The sequence below is a fragment of the Schistocerca serialis genome, chromosome 5 (genome assembly GCF_023864345.2).
Source record: "Schistocerca serialis cubense isolate TAMUIC-IGC-003099 chromosome 5, iqSchSeri2.2, whole genome shotgun sequence".
NCBI classification, from domain to species: Eukaryota; Metazoa; Arthropoda; class Insecta; order Orthoptera; family Acrididae; genus Schistocerca; species Schistocerca serialis.
The window spans coordinates 340,388,361-340,411,640 of NC_064642.1; the positions used below are offsets into that span (position 1 = coordinate 340,388,361).

Consider the following 23,280-nt stretch of genomic DNA (forward strand, 5'->3'; position numbering starts at 1 on the left):
ATTCATTGTTATTAAGTTTTTTTATATTTCTTGTACAAATATTTATACAAATAATTTAGCTTGAAGTATTGAGTTTTTCTTCGTGCTCAGACTTTCAGATGGTGGCAGTTGAGAAATATATGTATACTGACATAAAGATAATACTGTGGATTGCTGCTGATTTTATTATTCTTCTCAATGCTTACGTATCAGGTTATCTGGAGATTCAAACAGTGGCTATGATTCCGGATATTCTGGAAGAGACAGTGAAGCCAGCTCAGTTGTAGCAAATCCCGACCTCCAAGCCTGTGTTCCTCAAATATTGCAGAACTTGGAGGCAGTCCACTCTTCCCAGCAACACCTTTTACAACTGTGGCATCACAAAAAACTGAAACTAGATCAGTGCTTCCAGCTGAGACTATTTGAACAGGACTGTGAAAAGGTATTGTAATCATAGTTTAGCCTACATTACATTTTGCCCTCTCTTTCTTTATTGTAAATATTCATGCAAGTGTTCATTCTGTATGTGTATTTTGTACTTTGAGCAGGTATCATTGGGTATTTGCCTCGGTGTCTGATACATTCTGATAATTATATTTCAAATACAACCTCTACACTGATAGGCAGAGATGATGCATTAGTCATACAAAATGGTTCAACTAAATGCAAATACAGTGAGGTTTCCCATAAATGGGTACATGTTCAAAAATGCATTTTTTTTTTACTTTTTCCATTGAGGACATGTTGTGTATGGCAAGTTGGCATGAAGCTTACAAGATTTATATTCCCGTGCTGGTAGGTACCACACCTGTGTAGTTCTGTATCATAACATCCACTGAACACAGGTTCCCCCCAAAAGTGCTATTATTATGGCCATGTTAGAAGTTAATTCACAGGACTTGTAGTGATTGCTTTTTGAGCAGAACAGAACAGAACAGGACTGGAGATGTGTAGGGCAGTCCAGAATTCCTCACAAACAACATTAAGATATGCCATAATCGTTACAATGCAAATTTTATTTCTTTAGTTGACAGTTGAGTTGTATACTTTATGCCTAGTATTGTACAAATATCATCAGACAAGTAACCATTATCATAGGTGAGATGGAGTTTGCATATTATTTTTCCATCCTATCTGGTGTAGGCAGAATTTCCTCTTTTTCTGCTGACCAGTTTTCTGTTCACCTAGGTTTGAGGATGGTTGGCCCACCTAGTTGTTAAAGTGCAGAAGCACTGTAACGAATAAGTATGAAAAGACTGCATGCAGAATTGAGGTTTAGAGTTGGGGGAGGAGCGTCTTTTTGTTCAGTTCCTATTTTAGGGAGGAAAATGGGGTAAAATGTTTTTGGTTTGGATTGGACCAGTGGCTATTTGTATAGTCATTCAAAAATCTGTCTTTCTGTAACTATGTTACATTATATTAAGCAAAGTTTGAATGATGAACCAGAGCTGGAAAATTGGTTAATTCATTTTGCAAAAGATTTTAACTGGCCTAAAATTAATGCTCAGTTAATTACACCATCTGTGTATGCACCATACAGATTTTAATGTGCAAAAAGAGTCACCCTCATTTGGATTTTATGGGTGAAAACAGTCACCCTTAAATAACTCTGGACAGGAGTGAGACTGAGGGCTCAGATTTGGTCCTCTGATGTATTGGATCTTGGTCTAAGGTAAGTTTTAACCATTTGAAAAATCTTACTTCATTTGTAATTAACATGCAAAAAGCTCATTTTTCATGGAGGGTTTTGAAGCATGCCACTTGTGTGCTTCAAACTTTTACAAATTGGTTCAAATGTTGCATAAAGGTACACACATGGATAAAGTCAAAACGAATTTTTTTTTCCATCCAATAATATTTATACATTATCAAGATACAATGTTGTGAAGTTGATCTGAACATAGTAAGGAAAATTCATTCTTATGTGAATTGAATGCACAGAAATGGTTTAAAGTGAATCAAATAAATAAAAAATGCATTCTTATGATAAAACTGAAAACTTGCTTCATTTGGATTTAGTGAGTTCCTTTATGCATACCACTTCTGTGTTATTTGTGCAAATTGGTTTAAATTTTTGTAAGAAATTAGATAAATAAACGTTATTGATGGTTGGCCTATTCTTTTATGAAAGCTTTATCCAATGACATGATAAAAGTATCATGGTTTGGAAGACAATAAAAAACCTATATCAGATCAGTCACAGCCAAGTCAACAAAAATCTATATTGATTGCCAATGAAGGTGGTATAATGTCAAAAATTATGATAGAGTAAAAGTTCGGTACCGAAATGAAAAATATTCCTATCATAGCACAGAAAAGGCAAATATGTCCTGGGCTGAGTTAGGGTTGTAAAAGAAGGGAACTGGCATTTAAACTTAAATGTCTTTGAAGCTGCCAGGTAAGTCAAAATATCATGACATATTCTTTCTTTTTTATTAGTTAACCCCACGTCTACAGTGCAGTGACCTCCAGCTGTAAGGTGTTGGCACAGCTGTATCTTGCAGTTTGTATGCTGAAGTCCCTGACTGTCTCTCTGTGCCCAAAATCCAGAGTATTCACCAACTGTAGTAAAAAATATGTAATATCATATAGCTGAAAAGCATGCATGTAATAGGTATAAAGGTTTTTCTGGAGGAATAAAATTTCTGGTGGTGAATTTGTTCCTGCAGAACACTAAACTAAAATTTTTTGGTTTGGATGAGGGTGGATTAATGTAACCAAATGTGGGGGTGTATCTATAATAGGAAGTATCTCAGAGTGGGGATGCATGCATCCTAAACTTTAATGACACATTATGTCATATTAATTGACATAGCAAATGCCATTTTGGATAACACGATGACATGTGACATGTGTCATGTTATATAACATGACATTATGTATCGTGTCACTTTACTTGACTTGATGCATTATATTACATGACACGAGTATTAATACTAACAAGTGAGAAAACACAAATATGCAAGATGTTTTGATTTAAATGTCTCTGAAGCTGGCAGATAAATTGAAAAGCTAGTTCCATTCTTTTGCACAGCACATACGCTCTTTTTTTTGCACTATGATAGAAGCATTTTTCATTCTGGTTAGAAGGCTATGTTAGTGATCAGTCAACAATATTTTCTAGTTTCCTTCTCTGTGGTTTTTCCTGTCTGGTAACAATACATTAACAGACCATCATGAATTGATTTTCGCTTCTATACCATTAAGAGTGACCGTGTGTGCTAATGTGATAATTAGTGCGGGAGAGCAGATGTGATCGTATGTTGCTCTATAGTGTGACTCCATTTTATACGTTTTAATGCATTTGTCTCACACAGTAAGTGTAAGGGTACTGATAACAACAATTTTGAATGCCTTAAACAAAAAACAACTACAGTCTGCTCACATTGGTAGTCCTAAAGTGCTTATTTCGCCAGGCCTTATTCTTTCTTTCATCATCAGTCATAAGTACACACCATTGTAAATATACTTCTACTCGTTGCATGTTAGGGCACAGTATTAGCGTGGGTGTAAGAAATTTGCAAGTGAACTCTTGGAATGTGGGGAAATGCTTACCAACACTGATGATCAGAAGCTGTTACTACTTGCGAGTGGCAAGGCCAAGTGCTTTTGGCTAAGGTTGACTTTGTGAGTATATAGGCAGTTGACAGTAGCATGCATAAATTTACATAAATGCTGTGCCTGGAGTATTTGATAAATCAGCAGCCTAGTAATGTAAGAGGATGACCAATGCCTTTTTTCACAGTTTTAGTTTTTCTCCTATTTTTATATATGTATGTAAAATAATCTAGTAGTAAGCTCACCTGATAAAAATTAGTTACCCTAGTGTGTACTCACAGGTGAATAGCTAAGCCTTTACAGATGATGAAGGAGTCAAGTCACATGCTCAACTGTGCATGCACTGCCTCTACATGAGAATAAGGCATTGGAGGTCAGTGAGACATTTATTTTTCAAGTGGACATTGTACGTGAATGTGGGTAAATGTCAGGATGTGACAGAGTGGCAAAAAGGGGAAATCTTGTTAAGCCATCCCATGGCCGTATGGTACGTGAAATTGCTGAATTTGTCAGTGTTTGGCTGCCGACTGTTCAGTGTGTCTAAGAGCAGTGGTATAACACAAGTGCCCATGAAACAATTCAGAATTGTGGTCGGAAAACATCCTGAGGGGACTGGAGGTGCGTTTCACGGCTTGTGAACCAAACCATTTCTGTTATCTTGGCCACTGTGGAAGTCAGCATGCACACAAATAAGGAAGGAGAAAAGCTGTGATGGCCAATGGCAGGAATATAAAACGATATTTACATTAAACGTTCTAATCAATAGGACACTTAATTTCTAAAAAGGAAAAAAACTAAACTTCTTGTTATGAGGTGGCTTCCTGTGCTTCCTACATGCAGTTACATTTCCTATTACTACTTGCAGTATGGAGACCAAGAATCGTCTTCCTATTACTCAGTACTGATGCTCTCGAACTGGGGCTGACCAGTGATGAGCGACTGGTTCAGTCACTGTTGACGGAGGGTGTATGTGCGCTGTATTCCTCTGGAGTGCACCACTACCTGCTCTTTCCACTGGCATGCAGATCAGTGCCTTCTTGATGCCATTTAAAAGCACTGGTTGGTGTACAGTTGATGCTTTAGGACTCCACAGTTTTGGGACCCGACAATAATTGCTGCAGATGATGAATGAAGGTCCACCCCAACTCGCTAGCAAGAGAACATTATGACAGAAACTACACGCTGTGAACATTTGGAGCCGGTCACCTGGAAAGAGGCCATTGCTTAAAAAGGCACATAAAGACAACACCAGAAAGTTCATCAGGCTGGAAGAATATGTCTGTTTTTCTGGACTTTCCCCCATCCTATTGCATCTTGATCGACCTACAAAATCATTTGACTTGCGCCCCATGGAACATCTGTGCTACTTGTGGGAACAGTGAGTAAAATGCCAACATGAGCAGCCTCGCAATTTGGGGGAATGGCACAATCAGATCAGCGAGTGGCCTAACCTGAATGTCAAGTAACTGTACAACCTTGTTGACTCACTACCTATCAGAATCCAGGTAATTATAAAGTCCAAGCGCAAAATTACAGTTTATAATGATTTCTCTAGAGGCAACTAATTTTTTATCTGGTGAGCTTAATTGCCAATGTTATCAGTGTTATTAGGTTATCACTGTCTCTCAGTCACAGATTAATACAGGAAGCTACTGTCCAATCATCTACATCCTTTTGTTCACGTGCAGCATACCACAAGTGACCTGTGCCTTCAGCTACACAATACAGCACCTCACTGCTCCAGAATTATGTCAGAATGATTTGAGGAAGAGTTGACAAACATGGGGCGCTTACATGAACCCCAGGTCATGTGATCTCAATCCTATTGAGAGAATTTGGGACACATTTGAGTGAGACTTTTGATCAGAGGTTGAACAACCATAGTCTCACAGACTCCATGCCATGGAGCATTATTGTTATCATCAGAATGAAAGCAGTGCTACATAATGCTTGGGAGTTGTCTTTAATTCAGTTAATCATATGAGAGTAATTATCAGTTGCGAACAGATGAGATGACTATTATTGGAAGAAGAAATAACAATTCAGGGTAACCAAGAATCTTTGATGTCACAAAATTGCTTGCTTTTTCACTGTTAGTGGTTGAATTGTCATTTATGGAATCAGTGACACAGTTCTCTGAACTTAAATAGTGACAGCTATCCATCTGAATATTCTTACAGTATGATCATATTCGTTGAAATAATCAGCAACCAGTGGCATGGAAGAAATTTTATTCCTTTACAGGTTTAAGGCACCTACTGCCCTGTTCCAGAAGGCTATAAGTATCACATTATTGGTGAGTGTCAAAACTAAGATGTATGCGGCATATTGCTGTGGTCATGTCGTTCATAATGCCTGTAAAAAAGTTGCTTAAGGAAACCAAAGAACAACATATGGTTCATAGAGCTTGCACAAAAATGATATAAGGAAAACAAACAAGAAGTTGTTGTTTGGCTTCCTTATACCATTTCTGTACAGGCACTATGAACCATAAGACAACAGCAATATGCTGCCTACATATTATAAATAATGCAATAATTATAACCATTCGAAGAGCAATACTAGATGTGTGAAATCAGTAAAAGAATAAAATTTCTTTTGTGCCACTGTTTGCTGATTATTTCAACAAATAGAAATACAGTTGCTAATGATGGATAAAGTGCTAAGTATGATTATACATTTAATCTAAAATTCAATGAGTATTATTTTCATTTTCTTAACATTATATCTGACACTGTTTCTCTTTGTTCCATTATTTTTTATCCTTTCTTACATAATTTTTTTACCTGATTATTGTTTTCATTGTAGTTTTTGAAGCTGTTTGAACCCACTACCCACCCCATGTTTCGTACCTAATCTTTTGTCCACCACTCTAGACAGCAGTCTGTTCTCTGTTACTATGGTAGGCATATTCCTTCTCGCCATTCAAACTGCTGATGTAATTATTGCATTGCAGAGAAACTGTTAAAATTTGTTGAACATTTGCAGTCTTTTAGGAGTCAGATCTGTGACTGCAGAGTGACTGGCGTGTTTATTAGTCACAGGCATTCTCATCAGTTGAACCTCTTATACAGCTAAAAATCACTTCATTGTTGAATGCAGTCTGTAGCCTTTCTATGTGTGGAAAGTCCACTCCCTAGTTCAAAGGTGCCAAGCAGAGGAGTAGGCCAACTCCTGTTCAGTTGAGAATGTCCCCCATAAAGCCCAGCAGATACCTGCTCATGCCAGTGACTGTGGCATTTCTCAAGAAATAATTCCTCTGACAAACCATCTGCATCAGCCTATAAGATACATATGCAAGTCAATTTATCTATTGCTTCATTATACGTTAGTTTTGTCACAGTTTTTGTGTATTTCTTGCCATTCTTGCAATGCTTATCATTACTAACATTTGTTAGTGTTGCCTGAATGGTTACTTTTAGCTCATACTACCACAACATGATGAACAAAAATGATTTATATGTAGGTTTTCTCTACTCATCTAGGATTCAGAGTAAGGTTCAGTGTTCTATGCATAAGTTCCTTAAGAACCTACTGATATGCATAAATCAGTGAATTGTGACTTGATGGACAGAGGAGATTTCTACTAAGGTATTACTGTATTAGATACTTCTTGTGCAAATTATCTGAGTGTGTAGATTCAAACACTGGAAACTAATATTAGCACTTATGCTCATTGTTCACAAGTATCTATTCTTACAATATGCAGATCGTTTTTAGTCTTTTGTAATATGAAGCACAAATTAGCACAGAGATAAACAGGAACTAGTACTGTAGTTCAGGAAGTAATGGTTTTTTTCAGTTGCAACTTCCCTGATGATTATGTTGTATTAATTTACATCATACAGAAGCACAAATGAAATTAATAGTTTGTTAATTATTGATGCTAAACACTATACAGATTAGTTCCTGAGAGCTGCATTAGTGTGTTGATATGTACCTGGACTCTGCACACCACGGAAGCTTCTCCTTTGCTCCTTTGTGATGGGGTCTGAGGAATGCCACAAAGGAATGAATAATTAATAAAGACTAACTCTGAAAGTGCTTATACCTGCATGTTAATTATTCTATCACAAATATTTCTATGACTGGAGTAATGCCTCAAAAACTCTTGCATCAATGTGGTGGCCATTTCAGTCCATTCATACTTTCTGAAGCATCCTGTAGCTTTCAGAAACACATTGTCATTTTTACATATTGACTGATATATGAAATGTTACTTGAAATCGCATAAGATAGATTAAGATAGTAGTATTGTTTTTAATTCTGATACTGACTTTGTTTTGCAGATGTTTGACTGGATTTGTCACAACCGAGATGTGTTCCTTATGAATTATGTTGAAATTGGCCATTCCTACAAAGTAGCGAAAGAGCTGCAAGAAGAACATAATCATTTCACTATGAGTTCCATGGTAAGATACACCACCAAGAATAATGTATGTTTAGAACTGGATAAACCCATCAAAATCAAATCAGCTTGAGTCATTCAAGAACTCAATTTTTTGTAAGATTTTTGAAGTTTTCCCAAAAATGTTACCAAAACAATATAATAATATTTTGATTTACCTAATGCTATTACATGAAATTACCGAAAGTAGTGATCAGTATGATTAATTGCAATGAAGATTTGAACTACTGTGTTTGGTATGTGAGTTCTATCTACAAGTGGCAGTCAAATGAAAATGAGACACATGGAAAAAGTTAGTAAACTGTTCACTATTTAAGAAGTAATTGTCATAACCATTAAAAACATTTATTACACTGTGAGACAAGACAGTCAAAGGGTTCATGAAAAAATGTTTAAGGTTGCCTACAGAATGATGATTGTACCGACGTGTGCACCTCTTAGTCCAAAGCAAATTTACTGCCGAAAATATCTTTCCTTAGGTCTCCAGAAACATGGAAAATGCATAGAGTGAGACTGGGATTGTATGAAGGATGTGTAGAGGCTTGCCAGTGAAACTGCTACAGTGTACTCAAAAAAACCTTGTAAACATGTCAGTGGGCACATCCTCCATACAGTCCTGATTTCTCCTCATGTTTATTTCGATATTCTTGGAGTCCTGAAGAAAGAAATTTTTGTGGCCATCGATTTGTTTTGGATGAAGGAGTGTATGCCTGGGTACTATCATGGTTCTGTAGGCAATCACCAAAATTTTGCCAGGAAGGCATTGACCATCGTGTCTTCGAGTGGGATAAAGTGTTAACAATTATAACACTTACATTTGAAATAATAACCAGTTTATTACTTTTTTCAGTCTGTCTTGTTTTCATTTGACTGATCCTTATACCATGTGTAATCACTGTTTGATTATATATAACTGGAGTAACAATCAAGGAACGTTTCTACAGCAGTCATTAGGGGACTGTTCACTTATTTGACAAAATTAATTGTACATTTGTCTTGCATGGAGGATGACATACCAATAATAAATAACAATGTAAATAAAAAGATATGTACCCTTAATACAGTCAGAAGAAAGGGTAACTACTCTTACAGTCAACATCACAACTGAGGGCTGAAGGAGGAATACCATTTACCTCACCTATCTTCACATTACTCTCTCAATGTCAGTAACTAATCTGCCTCTACCAAATCTTGTTAAAACAATTGGAAATCCTGGATGCATTAATGGCAATATTACCAAAAAGATAGACTGCTACCCATCATATAGAAGAGGTGCTGAGTTGCAGACAGGCCAAGCAAAAAGACTGCCAAAAATGTGAGCTTACAGCCAATAGGCCTTCTTCTAAGGTAGACAATACACACGTTCATGCAAGCACTCTACACACACACACACACACACACACACACACACACACACACACATGCATGTGCGCACGCAAATGACCACTGCCAATGGCCATTGAGGCTGCTCTCACATCCCAACACATTCCATCAAAACACATTCCAGTGCCAATATTTGGTGAAATGATGTATTACACATTGTTTGCTGGCACACTGTGTGATGTGTGGGAACCTTTTATGAATGTAAACCAAGGTTTATATTTTAAAATGTGGTATTTATAATGTGTGCAAGATGTCAAGAAAGTTATTGCTTCCCTTCTTTTTATGATGAATATCTCTCCAGCAATGTAAATCACCAACTACAAATCTGTATACGAAGTTCTCGTGTACCCCTTACAATCTCTCCCTGGAAATTTATTTGCAATCCCAAATTTTTGTTGATCTTTTCATTTCATAATTTTTATGAAAATAACTAATAGAATACAATGCACATTATTTTGAATTATTTACAGTGTAAGTAACATAAAAATTGAAAATAGAAAAAAATATATTTTCACAAAGAGGCTCAACCCCACGATCCTTGGAATATCATTATGAACTCTTTATGCTGCGCCAACAAATACCTAGAACTGATGCTAACATAAATGGCTCATGCCTCATCTGATTTGGGGCCTGACTTGGTACTGATCTTGGGGAAACTGGAACATATATGAAGGTGTTCATAGTTGTTGAAAGTGAGTTGATAAGTTTGGTGAAAGACAATAAATTATCAAGATTAACTGCTCAGTATAGTTTTTGTTGAGCTCAGTGCTTTTAGGATAGCTAGATTGCAATTTTTTGAAGTCTCAGAAAAGAAATGTGTGTCCATTGGTGAGTGATACTTCTTTACAGTACATGTAAACTCTTCACTTGATGAAAATTCCTTCTCCTCAACACTTTTTTTTAGTTAAGTAAGAGAAAATAATGACATGGAATCAAATGTTGGGCATAAGGTGGATTGAGAACTATTTCAAAACCATGGTTGGGCAACTTTGCTATGACAAGGATTGATGTGTACAACATTTATGCTCATCAAAGTTGGTCATTTCTGGCTTGATTAATTAAGCAAACAGGTCAGTGATGTTGGATAATGCAAGCCAGTTACTGTTTTACAAAAACATTTAGGTATGCCAATGATATAATTCTGTCTGAGGCAGCAAAGAACTTGGAAGGGCAGTTGAGTGAAACGGACAGTGTCTGGAAAGGAGGATGTAAGATGAACATCAACAAAAGCAAAACAAGGACAGTAGTATGTAGTAGAATTAAATCAGGTGATGCTGAGGGAATTAGATTAGGAAATGAGACACTTGAAGTAGTAGAGGATTGTTTATTATTTGTGCACCAGAGTAACTGATGATGGCTAATGTAGAGAGGATATAAAATGTAGACTTTCAACAGCAAAAAATACAGCTCTGAAGAAAAGCAGTTTGTTAACATCAAATATATATGTCAGTGTCAGGAAGTGTTTTCTGAAAATATTTGTGTGGGGTGTAGCCATGAATGGAAGTAAAACATGGACAGTTGACAGTTTAGACAACAAGAGAAAAGAAGCTTTTGAAATGTGGTGTTACAGAAGAAATCTGGCGATTAGATGAGTAGATCACATAATTAATGAGGAAGTACTGAATAGAATTGGTGAGGAAAGAAATTGGTGGCACAATCTGACTAGAAGAAGGGATCGGTTGATAGGATACATTCTGAGACATCAAGTGATCACCATTTTACTGCTGGAGAGACGTGCGTGGCATAAAAATTGTAAAGGGAGACAAAGAGATGAATACAGTAAGCAGATTCGGAAGGATGTAAGTTGCAGTAGTTATTTGGAGATGAAAAGACTTGCATAGGATAGAATAGCATGGACAGCTGCATCAAAACAGTCTTCAGACTGAAGGCCATGACAACTACTTTTTTACCGTTTTCCAAATAGTGAATCATAATGATACGCTGTTAATACCAAAAAACTTTCACCATTATGTTCCTGTCAACAGACTATCTCGAGTGGCCAGTAGTTTCCTGAAATTGATTTGTCTGAAGTGTATCTGTGAGTTCCTTTGGGCAGAGAGTCTTGGCAAGTTCTGGTTTTGAATACTCATTTGAGCCTCTATCAGCATTTGTGCTTTTCTTGTGATGTGGTTAGTGCCCCTGCTATTTTCCAATGTTGGGGAAATTCACTACACTTGTCCTGGGTTGCATTAATTATCTGGATGATATTGTTGTCAGGGGCTCTCCATGGCCGGTCTCTTGAAAAATTTTGGCACTTAGTTTTCTGTCTTACACCCCATGAAATCTCAGGTTTTTAAACCTTCTGTTGTTTGTTTGGTGATCAAGGTCTTGTGGGATGGGGTTCACCTTCTACCAGATCACATCTTCACAGTTACATCTACGCCTCGCTCCTCGTCCACGAAGGAGCTTCAGGCTTTCCTAGGGAAGTTAGCCTCTACCACAAATTCCTGCCAGGAGCAGCCACATTGGCCTACTCATTGCATGCCTTGTTATGTAAGAATATACCTCTTTGCTGGAGCCCAGACCATGGACATGTTTTTTAAATGTGGAAATCTAAATTACTCTCAGCCCCTTGTTTAGCTACATTCTCTACAGAACAGCATATCATTGTGCCGACTGACATCTCACATTGTGGCCTCAGCACAGTCCCAGTGCACCATTATGCCAACGCCTCTGAAGGACCTGTTGCTTTTGCCTCTAAATCTCTCATTCCAGCCCCGCACCATTACTCTCAATTGGAAAAAAAAGGCTCTTGCCATAGTCTGCGCTCTCCAGAAATTTCGTGGTTTTTTTTGTATGGCTCCAAGTTTCATCTTGTTACTGACCATGAACACTTGGTTTTCTTGTTTAACCATCACACTCTCTTGCCTGACAAGGTGGCACAGCACTTACAAAGCTGGGTGCTGTTCTCGTCTCACTACAATTATGAAATTCATTCTTGGCCTACATCCAAACTTGCCAATGCAGATGCCTTGTCCTGGCTCCCTGTGGGTTCTGATCCCAACTTCCATCATGAAGAATTTCTCCATCATGAAGAATTTCTTTGCTTCCATCTCAATACTGAAACGCAGGCAGCGTTCTAGCATTTCCCAATTAAAAGTCCACACATAGCAGCTGCCAGTGCTACTAACGCAGTTCTCTGCCATGTGGCTCAGTTTCTTCAATGGGGCTTGCTAGATAAACTGCCAGGTCAGGCTTTGGACCTCTTGTGCAACTATTTTTCCTTCTTTGATGGTGTTTTGATGTTGTCCACAGAAGACGTCTCTCCCAAAGTAGTCATTACCACCACATTACGGTGTGAGGTTCTATGACTTCTTCACTAGGACCATTGGGGAGTTGAGCACACTAAACCGTTAGCTAGAAGACATGTTTTTTGGCCTGTGATTGACGGCAAAGTTGTCCATATTTTTGCATCTTGTGAGCAATGTGCCTGACATCAGGCAGCTCCCAGGACATATCTGACCCCGTGGCCCACTCCATGACAGCCAAAGGTATGCATTCATGTTGACTTTGCTGGTCCCTTCTCAAATTTCTGTTGTCTCTTGGCTGTGGATGCATATTCTGTTTCCATAGACTCTCTGGTGTGAGTCACATTGGCAATTCATACACTTTTGAGGGCTTTTCTATTGAGGGATTGCCATGTACCTTAGTTTCCAATAATGGGCCTCAGTTCATTTCTCACACCTTTCAGTTGTTTTGTTCCCGTCATGGCATTTGTCATGTTACAGCTCTGCCATTCCACTCTCAGTCAAATGGTAAAGTGGAATGACTAGTGCGTACCTTTAGGTTCCAACTGAAAAAGATTGTAGTGGATTCTTCACTGGATGACACCCTTCTCCATTTTCTGAGCACCTCTTGCTTCGTGCCAATGGGGGATCGGAGCCTAGCTGAGTTGCTCCATGGCCCGCAGCCATGCACACTCCTCCACCTTCTCCGGCCTGCACTGCATGTGCCATGGTTGAGTTTGTCCGGCTTCTTCACACTGGAGCCCGCCACCCTTGGGAATGCCCACATCCATGTGTGTTCTTGCCCTATGTTCCAGTGCCTCCCCTGCATATAGTCTTGCCCCCTCTATTGGTACTGGCTGCCACGACCTTGGATCCAATGGTTGTGTGTCTCGTCAGGCTGCTGGTGTCTCCTCCATCGCTTGGGTGCCCACTTCACATGAGGGAGATGTGTGCTGTTTCCTGCTTCTAATGCATGTGAGTTGAGTGCATCAAGTGCAGTATTATTGTACATCTGTACTCAAATCAACTGCCAACAGTATCACCATGGGCTAGCCACTAGAGATCACCAGTAGGAAATGTGCACACAAAACTGTCTGTAATGTGTCATCTACCAGTGACTCACACTTAATATGTGTTGAGCAATGCTGACTGGCTCTCTCTATGTTCTTGTAGTTTGTACCACCCACATCAGCTGTTCTGTGTCTTCTTATGTGTGTGTGGAGTCACAGAGGCTTATATCCATTATTGTTTAGAGGTTTATGAATAAAGCCATATTTGTGTTACTTGGATTGGTTTTGTGTATTACGTTGTTACTACACAAACCATTACAAGTATCTCAATTAGCAACAATAATGCTAGAGAGAAATTAGAAATTTGCTGTTGTTATGATAGTTAATGCTTTGGCACAATATTTTGCTAACAGTTTTAGACGTATTTGAGATGTTCTATCAATGGAGATGTCAACTAATAACTAACATAGTTAATAGGACTTTCTCTCTCTTCTCTCTCTCTCTCTCTCTCTCTCTCTCTCTCTCTCTCTACACCAAAAATGTTTGTTTGTTGCCATGCAAAACCAAAAACAGTTTCTATTTTAATTCACTTAATCTTTAATTGTTCTTCCTGTTCCTCACCAGTATCACATCTTTATAGTGTCAAAATGTTGCTTCTGTTCTGTTTATTTGAACAGAAACACTATTTACAATCTTGGTAAGTTATGGGTTCACTGCACAACAAAAACTTCTGGCTGGCTGCAGCTATGCAAAGAATGAACACAGTGAAATGCAGCAATTCCATGAATAAAGCCCAAGTCCATTGCACTGCTATATAAAAAAAAAAAAATCTAGCCAGAGTCAAAAATAATCCAAGTTTACAGCCTGAGTATGACACTGGCTTGTTATCACTGTGCAGGCAGCTTTATCCCGCTCCAGAGACCACGGGGTTGTGCCATGTGATGTGATGTGGTGGAGGAGGTTGTGTCTCCAGTGTGTTGTGGTGGTCTGACTGCCTGTTGTGTGTATGTGATGCCACTGGCTCTGAGAATGAGTAAACAGTATCATTACCTGAGTCACTGGCTAAGCAAGTTTTTGTAGCTCTTTTTCTGGTGTGTAATTGGAAATGACTCCACTGCAATCAGTAATTTAATCTACAACTACCAGTCTCATCATTACCTGCAACACAGTATCTTAATCCCTACTGTTTCTATCATGATTTCATAGAAAATTTTGATATCTACTTTTGTGAGCCAGAATTTGGTTATCACTAAGCCAGGGCCCACTTCAAGTGAAGATAAAGGTACAACAGTTGTTTCAGCACTAGTGAAATGAAATATAGTAATACCTGAAATTCCTTCTCATCACTGTTTGAATGCTGTAAATTGTTTCTATCCAAGTTTTCGTTTCAGGTTACATTGGGAAAACCACAAATACTTCTCCAGTGAAGTAGCATTCTTTTTTTTTCCTTTTAGTTCTTAATGACCCGCTTTCCTCTTCTAGACAATGTTCCGATATGATTGATTCTCATATCTACACTTAGTCCATTGAATACTGGATACTCATTCTCCTTCCACACACTTTGTCACTAGACTTCCTCTCAGATGCTTTCCTTCATAATTTACACTGTCCACGGGATTCATTATGGGACTTCTTTCTAGTCATGAGCTAAAATTGTGTCACTCCATAAATTCTGGGCACTTATATCCTCCCTAATATACAAAATTCCTCAGGTAATACATTGAGCTAAAAATAACTGCTCTTTAGAAACAATGACCAAAAACTCTTCATAATTTTCACTGATGTTATGAAGACATTCATGATAGCTGTTTCTGTTGTCAGAACTCCAAGTAAAGAATAGTTGAGTGCAAGGGGATAAACTCTGACAGATATATGAATACTCATCTAGACCCTGTGTATCCTGTTCTCACAGACTCGGATATAGTACTCAGACTGCCCCAGGGAAAGAACAGTCACTTTTTAACAGCAAAATTTGCCATTTCCATGACAAGTGTCAACATCATCAGTATTGGCCTTTGTTAACATGAATACAGTGCCACATATTTCCTTATGTTGGATATGCAAATTCCCACATTATAACTTCAAGATAATACCTTCATTAATGGCACAATAAAAATATTGTAATAGCTGCTCACCAGATATATATGATGAGTAAATAATTACTTTGTGCACTGTTTTGCCTTATCTGACGAATCAGCACTATGTCCTTACTTCAGTTTTAGTGAAATTTTCCGTAGATATCTTACCACAGAGTATAAGTATTCACACTATTGTACCCACACTGGCCAAAACAGTAATGTGAATATCAGCTCATTACTCAGCATAGACTATTCAGCTGTATAGACTTGCACCAACCCAGTCACAGTTTACACTGCATCTGCAGCAAGTGCAAGCCATGTCTGAAGTTCACAAAGCCACTTGCTGTTTAACCATGGCCCTCAATGTGTTTAGCTAACTTTGTTACAGTACACTGAGGCGACAAAATTCATGGGATACCTGCTAATATGATGTCAGCATAGTGCAGCAACTCAATGTGGTACGGACTCAACAAGTCACTGGATGTTCCCCTGCAGAAATACTGAACCATGCTGCCTCTACAGACATTTGTAAATGTGAAAGTATTGTTGTTGCGGGATTTTGTGTATGAACTGAGCTCTCAGTTATGCCCATAAATGCTCAATGGGATTCATGTCAGGCAATTTGAGTGACCAGGTCATTCGCTCGAATTATCCAGAATGCTCTTCCAACCAATTATGAACCCAGTGTCATGATGCATTGTCATCCATAAAAATTCCATCATTGCTTGTGAGCATGAAGTCCATGAATGGCTGCAAATAATCAATGATTTGTTCAGTTGGATCAGAGAAGCTAGTCAATTCCATCCAAACACAACTCACACAATTATGGAGTACCATCAGTTTGCACAGTGCCATTTTGACACCCCAGGTCCATGGCTTCATGGGGTCCATGCCACACTCAAACCCTACCATCAGCTCTTTCCAACGGAAATTAGGACTCATCTGAACAGACCACAGTTTTTCATTAGATTAGATTAGATTAGATTGACTTACCACAGAGGATCCAACCATTATGGTTATGAGACCAGGAGAGGCACTGCAGGCGATGTCGTGCTGTTAGCAAAGGTACTCGGCTGGTTGTCTGCTGCCATAGCTCATTAATGCCAAATTTTGGCACACTGTCCTAATAGATAACTTCATCGTATGTCCCACATTGATTTCTGCAGTTATTTCACTTATTTCTGCTAGTCTCTTAGTGATGTGTAGTCCATAGTGAGAAGCAATGCTGGAGATTTGGGATTGTTGGCACATTCTTGACACTGTGGGTCTTTGAATATTGAATTCCCTAATGATTTCCAAAACAGAATGTCTTGTGCTCCTAGCTTCAATTACCATACCATGTTCAAAGCCTTTTAATTCCCATCATGTCAGAAAACTTTTCACTTGAATCACTTGAGTACAAATGACAGCTTCGCCAGTGCTCACCCCTTTTATATCTTATGTATGTGATGCTACCACCATGTGTATATGTACGTATTGCTATCCCATGACTTTTGTCTCCTTAATGTATATGCCACTAACATTTCGCTCCATACAAATGTTTCACACATGATGAAGTAATCTATAAAAAAGTACTGTCAAAAAAAAAGCTGCATAAATATTCAGTCAGATATTGATAGTTTTTCAAAGTGGTGAAAAAGATTGGCAACTCACTTTAAATGTTTGGAAATATCCTACGACTCCAATATCTATATCTCACAGTTGGAATCAGTCAGTTCATACAAATATCTGGTTGTAACCGTTTATAGGAATATGAAATGTAATGACTCTTAGGCTTGCTCACAGGTAAAGTAGGTGGCAGATTTTGGTTCATTAGTACAATACTAGAGGAAAGCAGTCGCTCTGCAATGGAGATTGCTTCCAAAACATTCGCGTGACCCATCCTAGAATGTTGCTCAAATGTGTGGGCTACCGACTAGGACTATCAGAGCTTACTGAACAAATGCAGAGACGGGCAGCACTATTAGTCAAAGGTTCATTTTGCTCATGGGAGAGTGTCGTGAAGAAGCTGAAGAATTTGAACTAGCATATGCTTGGAGATAGGTATAGACTGGGAAAATGTACTTAATAAGTTTCAAGAACCAACATTCAATGATGAATCTAGGAATATACTCCAGCCCCCAACATACCACTCCTGCAGGTATCGCATGGACATGCTTAGACTAACTACAGTGTGCACAAAGCCATTTAAACAACTGTTCCTCTGGCATTTCATATATGAATGGGATGAGTAAAATCCATAATAAGTAATGCAGTGAGAAATACACTGTGCATGAACTCCACAGTGCTGTGCTGAGTATGCATGTAGATGTATACGTAGATACGCTGTTTGATGCATACATCCTTCCTGTTGTTTTGGACTTCACATCAGACTTGTTTGGACTGTTCTCACTAGCTCATGACAACTTTAACTTTTCTTCCACTTTGCTGCAGTACAAGATTTGTACTTTGATATTTCTCATGCTTTTCTTAAAATTATAAAATTGAAGCTTAGTGGCAGCTCCATTGCACTGTACTGCACCATTCACTTATATATATCTCGTACACTCTGTCCAATCTACTGAAATAGTAGCAATGTTGTGACGGCTCAGTGGTTTCCAGTTTACTTTTCTTATCTCATAAATGTGATGAATGAAGTGTGGTGAACAGAAAGCTGGTTTCTAATCTGGAATGCATATAAATTTAAAAATGAGACTGTTATCAAAAATACGCACAATATATTAACAGCACGTAAATAAAATGTACGCGTTTATTGTTATACATTGATTAATTGTAATCTCAATTAATGTTGAAACTGGAGCCATTAATTCAGAAAGAGTCATTACTACTCTTTCATTAAACACACCTGCCTATTGTTTCATGTTTTGAATAGTATATAACTTTATGCACAACCATGTTACTAAAAGTGTTACGTTTTTCTTCCAGAACGTGTATGTAAATATTAATAGGATTTTAACTGTAGCTTCCCGCCTAATAGAAAGTAATCACTATGCTGCTCAACACATTCGTACTGTGGCAAGCAGGCTTGACAGGACATGGAAGGAGTTTGCAGCAGGCTTGGATGAAAGAACATCTGTTTTAGCTCTTTCTGTGTTGTTTCACCATAAAGCTGAACAGGTAAGAAGACTGAGCTTATGAAATTTCTACTTTTTTGTGTTCTTGGTTCATTGTGATAGAGAACAATTCAGAGCTTCTTTTAGTATTTCTACATGGCATGTTTATTTGATGTGTTGTGGGACAAAAAGAGAAAATTATGTCAGACATTGTCACTCCTTGCTCCTACCACTGCCACCCAGTGGCCTAGTGCATTTGCTTGAAAGTATTTCATGACTGTGGAGAATGTGTTAAACATTTATAATGCTGAATATCCCTTTTTGCTCATCTCTAGTGACTTTCTCTTTTTCTCTTTTTTCAAATTAAAAAAAAAAACAAGTGAGTAAGATTTAGAAGATGAGACAAGCCACTTTTTGTGAATGCTCACTGTCACATTTAATACTGTACACTCAATACTGCCACTTCCACTAATGGTTTCCATCCTATTCCTCTCTACAGCTGTTAACAGTTGACATTGATATGGCATTATTCAGATTTTTACTAATGTAATAATAAAACATATAATAATTAATTACTGTCACTCTTTCACTCAACAAAAATAGGAGCATGGAACACATTGTTTCCCATGTTTGTCCATGTTTCATAGAAATTTCTCTTATAAATTGTATCAGCTTGGGCTCCGCCACAAATTCTTAAAATGTGTAGTCAGAATTCAGAAACACTGTATCATCATCCTTATGCTCCTAACTCTTCTGCTTAACATTCTTGTGCAGTGTTGCTAGAATGGGGGAAAAGTAGTGTGCTACTACTGTTTTGACTGTGGGACAGAATATAACTAATGGAATGATAAAAATGGAAAACATTTGGCCTTCAGGATTTTCCGAGCCATGGTCCACACTTTGCTAAGCCAAAATTCTTCATCCATCTTGATAATGTTGTGATGAAATGAGTTTCAAGCTTCTTTTTATTGGAAAAATAGTAAGCCCAGTGTCATCATATTCTATATGATGTTACTGCCAGGGAATTATTGTACAATTTCAACAGCCATGCTGGAAGGAAGGAAGGATGATTGGGTTTAACATCCCATTGACAATGACTTAATGACTTTGGGTAATAGCACAGTAATGCTAATTCATTCATCTGAGAAGCAAACTTTTGTGATTAGATCAAATGTGATTATATAAATGGTAGTAAGTAGGTACTATGTTTTGCATACCATATTTCATGGTCTTAAATATTATCTTTAGATTCTCTTATTGTTCACAGTTTATTGAGTCTCTCAGCAGTTTCATTTATTGCACTATTGTGACGGTAATCATGGTTTGCCATTTTTGGAACATGATATATGCAAGGGAACATCATAAGGGCTATATCTTAAATACAGCAACCAGCAGCAAGTACGGTATAAAAAGTTTATTCACATTTAACCAGTACCAGTTTCATTTTGTTGTAAATTCAGTAGTAAAATGAAAATAGAATGGTGCCCCAAAATGTAAAAAATGCAGTATTAAAAGAGAAATGCAATGAAATGGCCATACATTGTGCACAAGACGTAGTAATTAAGAGTTATTAAAACAAGAAAAGGGTCTAATAGAATTTACATTTATTATTATGTATAAATCATGAATAAAAGAAACTTTTGGTGGTTATGTGGTTATTGGAGTTAGTTGGACAGGAAAAGTCATAGGCAGCTTGAAGACAGATGAAACCATTATTTATTTCTCAACTACCTATAGTAGTAGACTAGTGACCACATCAGGTGGGTGCAGGGTGATGGGCATTGAACCCATGGTCCACCAACTCGGAAGCTGAGTGACCTTATGTTGAAAGCATTCCAGGCCACTGGTGGTGCAGGCTGTGCTAGATGTTGGCATGACAGTGGCCATGCTATGCTGCTGGGAAAGTGAGATGGGAACCTATCAAGTCATGGTGAGTGTTAGAAGCGCAGGCATGTGGGGTGCAAATCCTGACCTCATTGTCTAGCTAGTGACATCTGGTGTTGGCAGACAACCAATGGCTCAGCGGCTGGGAGGACCTCAGTTTGACCCTTGTACGTTCAGTTTTGTGGCAGAATGGCCAGTATTTATATGCACCAGGGCCTTTTGTTGTCAAGTGGTCACCTCTGGTGTCACATACGCCACTTGCCGTACACCACCAAAAGTGTGTCAAGTTGTGGTACCTTCATTGATTATTGACCACACAATCATGATGCAGCTTCTAGGAGGGGAGTGTGGTGTAATGCTGCAGCAGCAGATTGCGACAGGTAGTACAGTCGTGAAGAGTTCTTACCTTAGCTCACACTGTTATACTGGCTTACACGCTGGATTATCTTGAAAAATATGTTTGAGAGTGTCCAGGAGCACACTGTTATACTGGCTTACACACTGGATTATCTTGAAAAATACGTTTGAGAGTGTCCAGGAGATTGTGTGTATTCCTAAATTGCTAAGAAGGCTGGAGCCTAACAACAGGTTCCTTTCCTTGCAATGGGAAGGCCTGTAAGCCCCTCCACTCAAGTGTCCCAGGTCCTCAGGAACATGATAGTGGGCAGTCAGTCTTTAAACAAGGCATCACTTTCAAGCAAAGCACAGCACTTGTAGAGTGCACATGTCTGTCTTCTCTGGCTTTGGGAAAAATCTCACAGTAACAAGATGTGGCTTAACATTGGGGAGACTAGTCACTTAGAAAAATATTTTACATAGGAAACTGGCCATTTATGCCGTTATTTATAGTAATATTGGCACGTATGTAATTTATGTATCTTCAGGTGTAATACATACAAAAATAGGTCCAAGCTTAAAGCTTTATTTTTCATATTGAATTTAGTTCTTTGATGGATTACAGATTTTAAAATAATATGAAAGGTAGTGTAATTGTCCCCCAATAAAAAAGTGTGAGGAAGTGTGTTATTTAGCAATTTCTTCCTCTCGAGTTTCCCTGATATCTTACTCAGTCAACAAGTGTGACGTATCTGTAGCAGAATTACAGCAAACTAAAAACTAATGACTATATGCATGAAATTTGTCAGTGCGTTAATATTGGCCCAGCCATTCACAACAGCAGCTTTTACATTCACTAATGTTTCTTTTGAAATAATTCTAGAAGTTGATATTAGAAGGCAGCACCAGTCAAGGGGCAGGTTGAGAGATGTCCATATATTGTTCTCATATGAAATGAATCCAGTTTTTGAGTGACAGGTGGCTTGTGCATCAAGAAAATTATGGCTGACCTATGTTCAGCTGTGGTCTTTTTAACAGAAAGTTGTGGTCCAAGCTATGTTCAAGCTTGGTCTCCCAAGTGTTAGCTGAAAGGCATTTTTTCAGAGCATCAGGCTGTGAAATATTAAACGATTTTTAAAAATCCTTTGCCAGATTGCTCTTAGAACCTTCTTATACCATACTTGTGGCTGATTGCTGTATGTAAGTTATAATCTTTACAATGCTGCTACAGTTATGTTTCTCATAAAACCTGTTTCTGCTAAAGTAGCATAGTAATATTACTGCAGCCATTTACGTTCTAATGCCATTCAGCAGAGTGTTACATTCACATGACTCCTTAAGGTTCTGCTTATTCTTAATACATTCCAGAATGTTTTTATTTCTGTTTTGGGTTTTATTCATTTATTTATTTACTTATTTATTTTGGGTTGTGGGGCATCATAGATGTCATCCTCTGTTTCTGTTTCTTATGAATAATTTTTGGCTCATTGTACCCAAGTACAGAAGAAATGAACTTACTCTTCAACATTTCAGCAGTCTTCCATGTGTTTTACAAAGTGCTGAAATATTAGTTCTGTGCTGACAATGATTTGTAATGACAATGATCAGTTTTAGTTCACTGGTCTGATGCTAAGGTTTATAATATTAAATATGCAACTGGAAGCTTTATTTTTTATTATTTTTCTTCCTATTGTACTCATTATTGAAATATTTCAAAATTTTGTTTTTATGCAGTTTATGCTTCCATTTCAGTATGTTGAAAATGTGTCGAATTGGAATCAGGCCTGTGAAAACATGACAATACCAAGTGAAATAATAGTTTTAGAGACAGCAATACATCAACACCAAAGTCTCTATGAATCTATGTGCCAGGCATATACAGAGGTAATATTGTTTCTAATGTAATCTTAAATTTAATCTGCATTTTTATCAGAACATAGTCATTTACAGAATAAAATGATATATTACTTAAATCAAAACATTCATATGCAGTCAATTTCTATTGTATTCATCAGCTTCTTGTGAATATGAACTTATGCAATGTACATATTTATTACATTTCAGTTATTCCCACTCTTAATTAGTTGGTATTTGTATGTACTTGTAGGACTGCTTGGTTCCAGATGGAAAATTATCGCAGGCAAGCAGATAATTCTTCCTTTATAAATGTTATTTTTATTTTTTAACTAGAGTTCCTAGGGCAACTGTCATAATGTCTTATTTATTTGCATATTGTAGGTCAAAGTTTCAGTATTAGCACAATTATTTGTCATTCCTGTGCACTTGATTTTGCTGTCCTTCTTTCCCTAAGAGAATGGTGCTTCTGCTTGTATTTGCACCGAATGATCTTTATGTAGATATCAT

The 23,280-nt window shown here is 37.8% G+C and overlaps 1 protein-coding gene across 1 annotated transcript in view; it reads left to right on the top strand.

Annotated features, from left to right (window-relative positions):
- Positions 1–23,280, top strand: part of LOC126480962 (kalirin) — a 1,643,174-nt gene that overhangs the window by 330,865 nt on the left and 1,289,029 nt on the right. The window contains exons 6-9 of the mRNA XM_050104391.1: positions 193–421; positions 7,827–7,949; positions 18,569–18,760; positions 22,669–22,800. Of these exons, the coding sequence (XP_049960348.1) occupies positions 193–421; positions 7,827–7,949; positions 18,569–18,760; positions 22,669–22,800 (676 nt within the window). The remainder of the gene's footprint in view (positions 1–192; positions 422–7,826; positions 7,950–18,568; positions 18,761–22,668; positions 22,801–23,280) is intronic.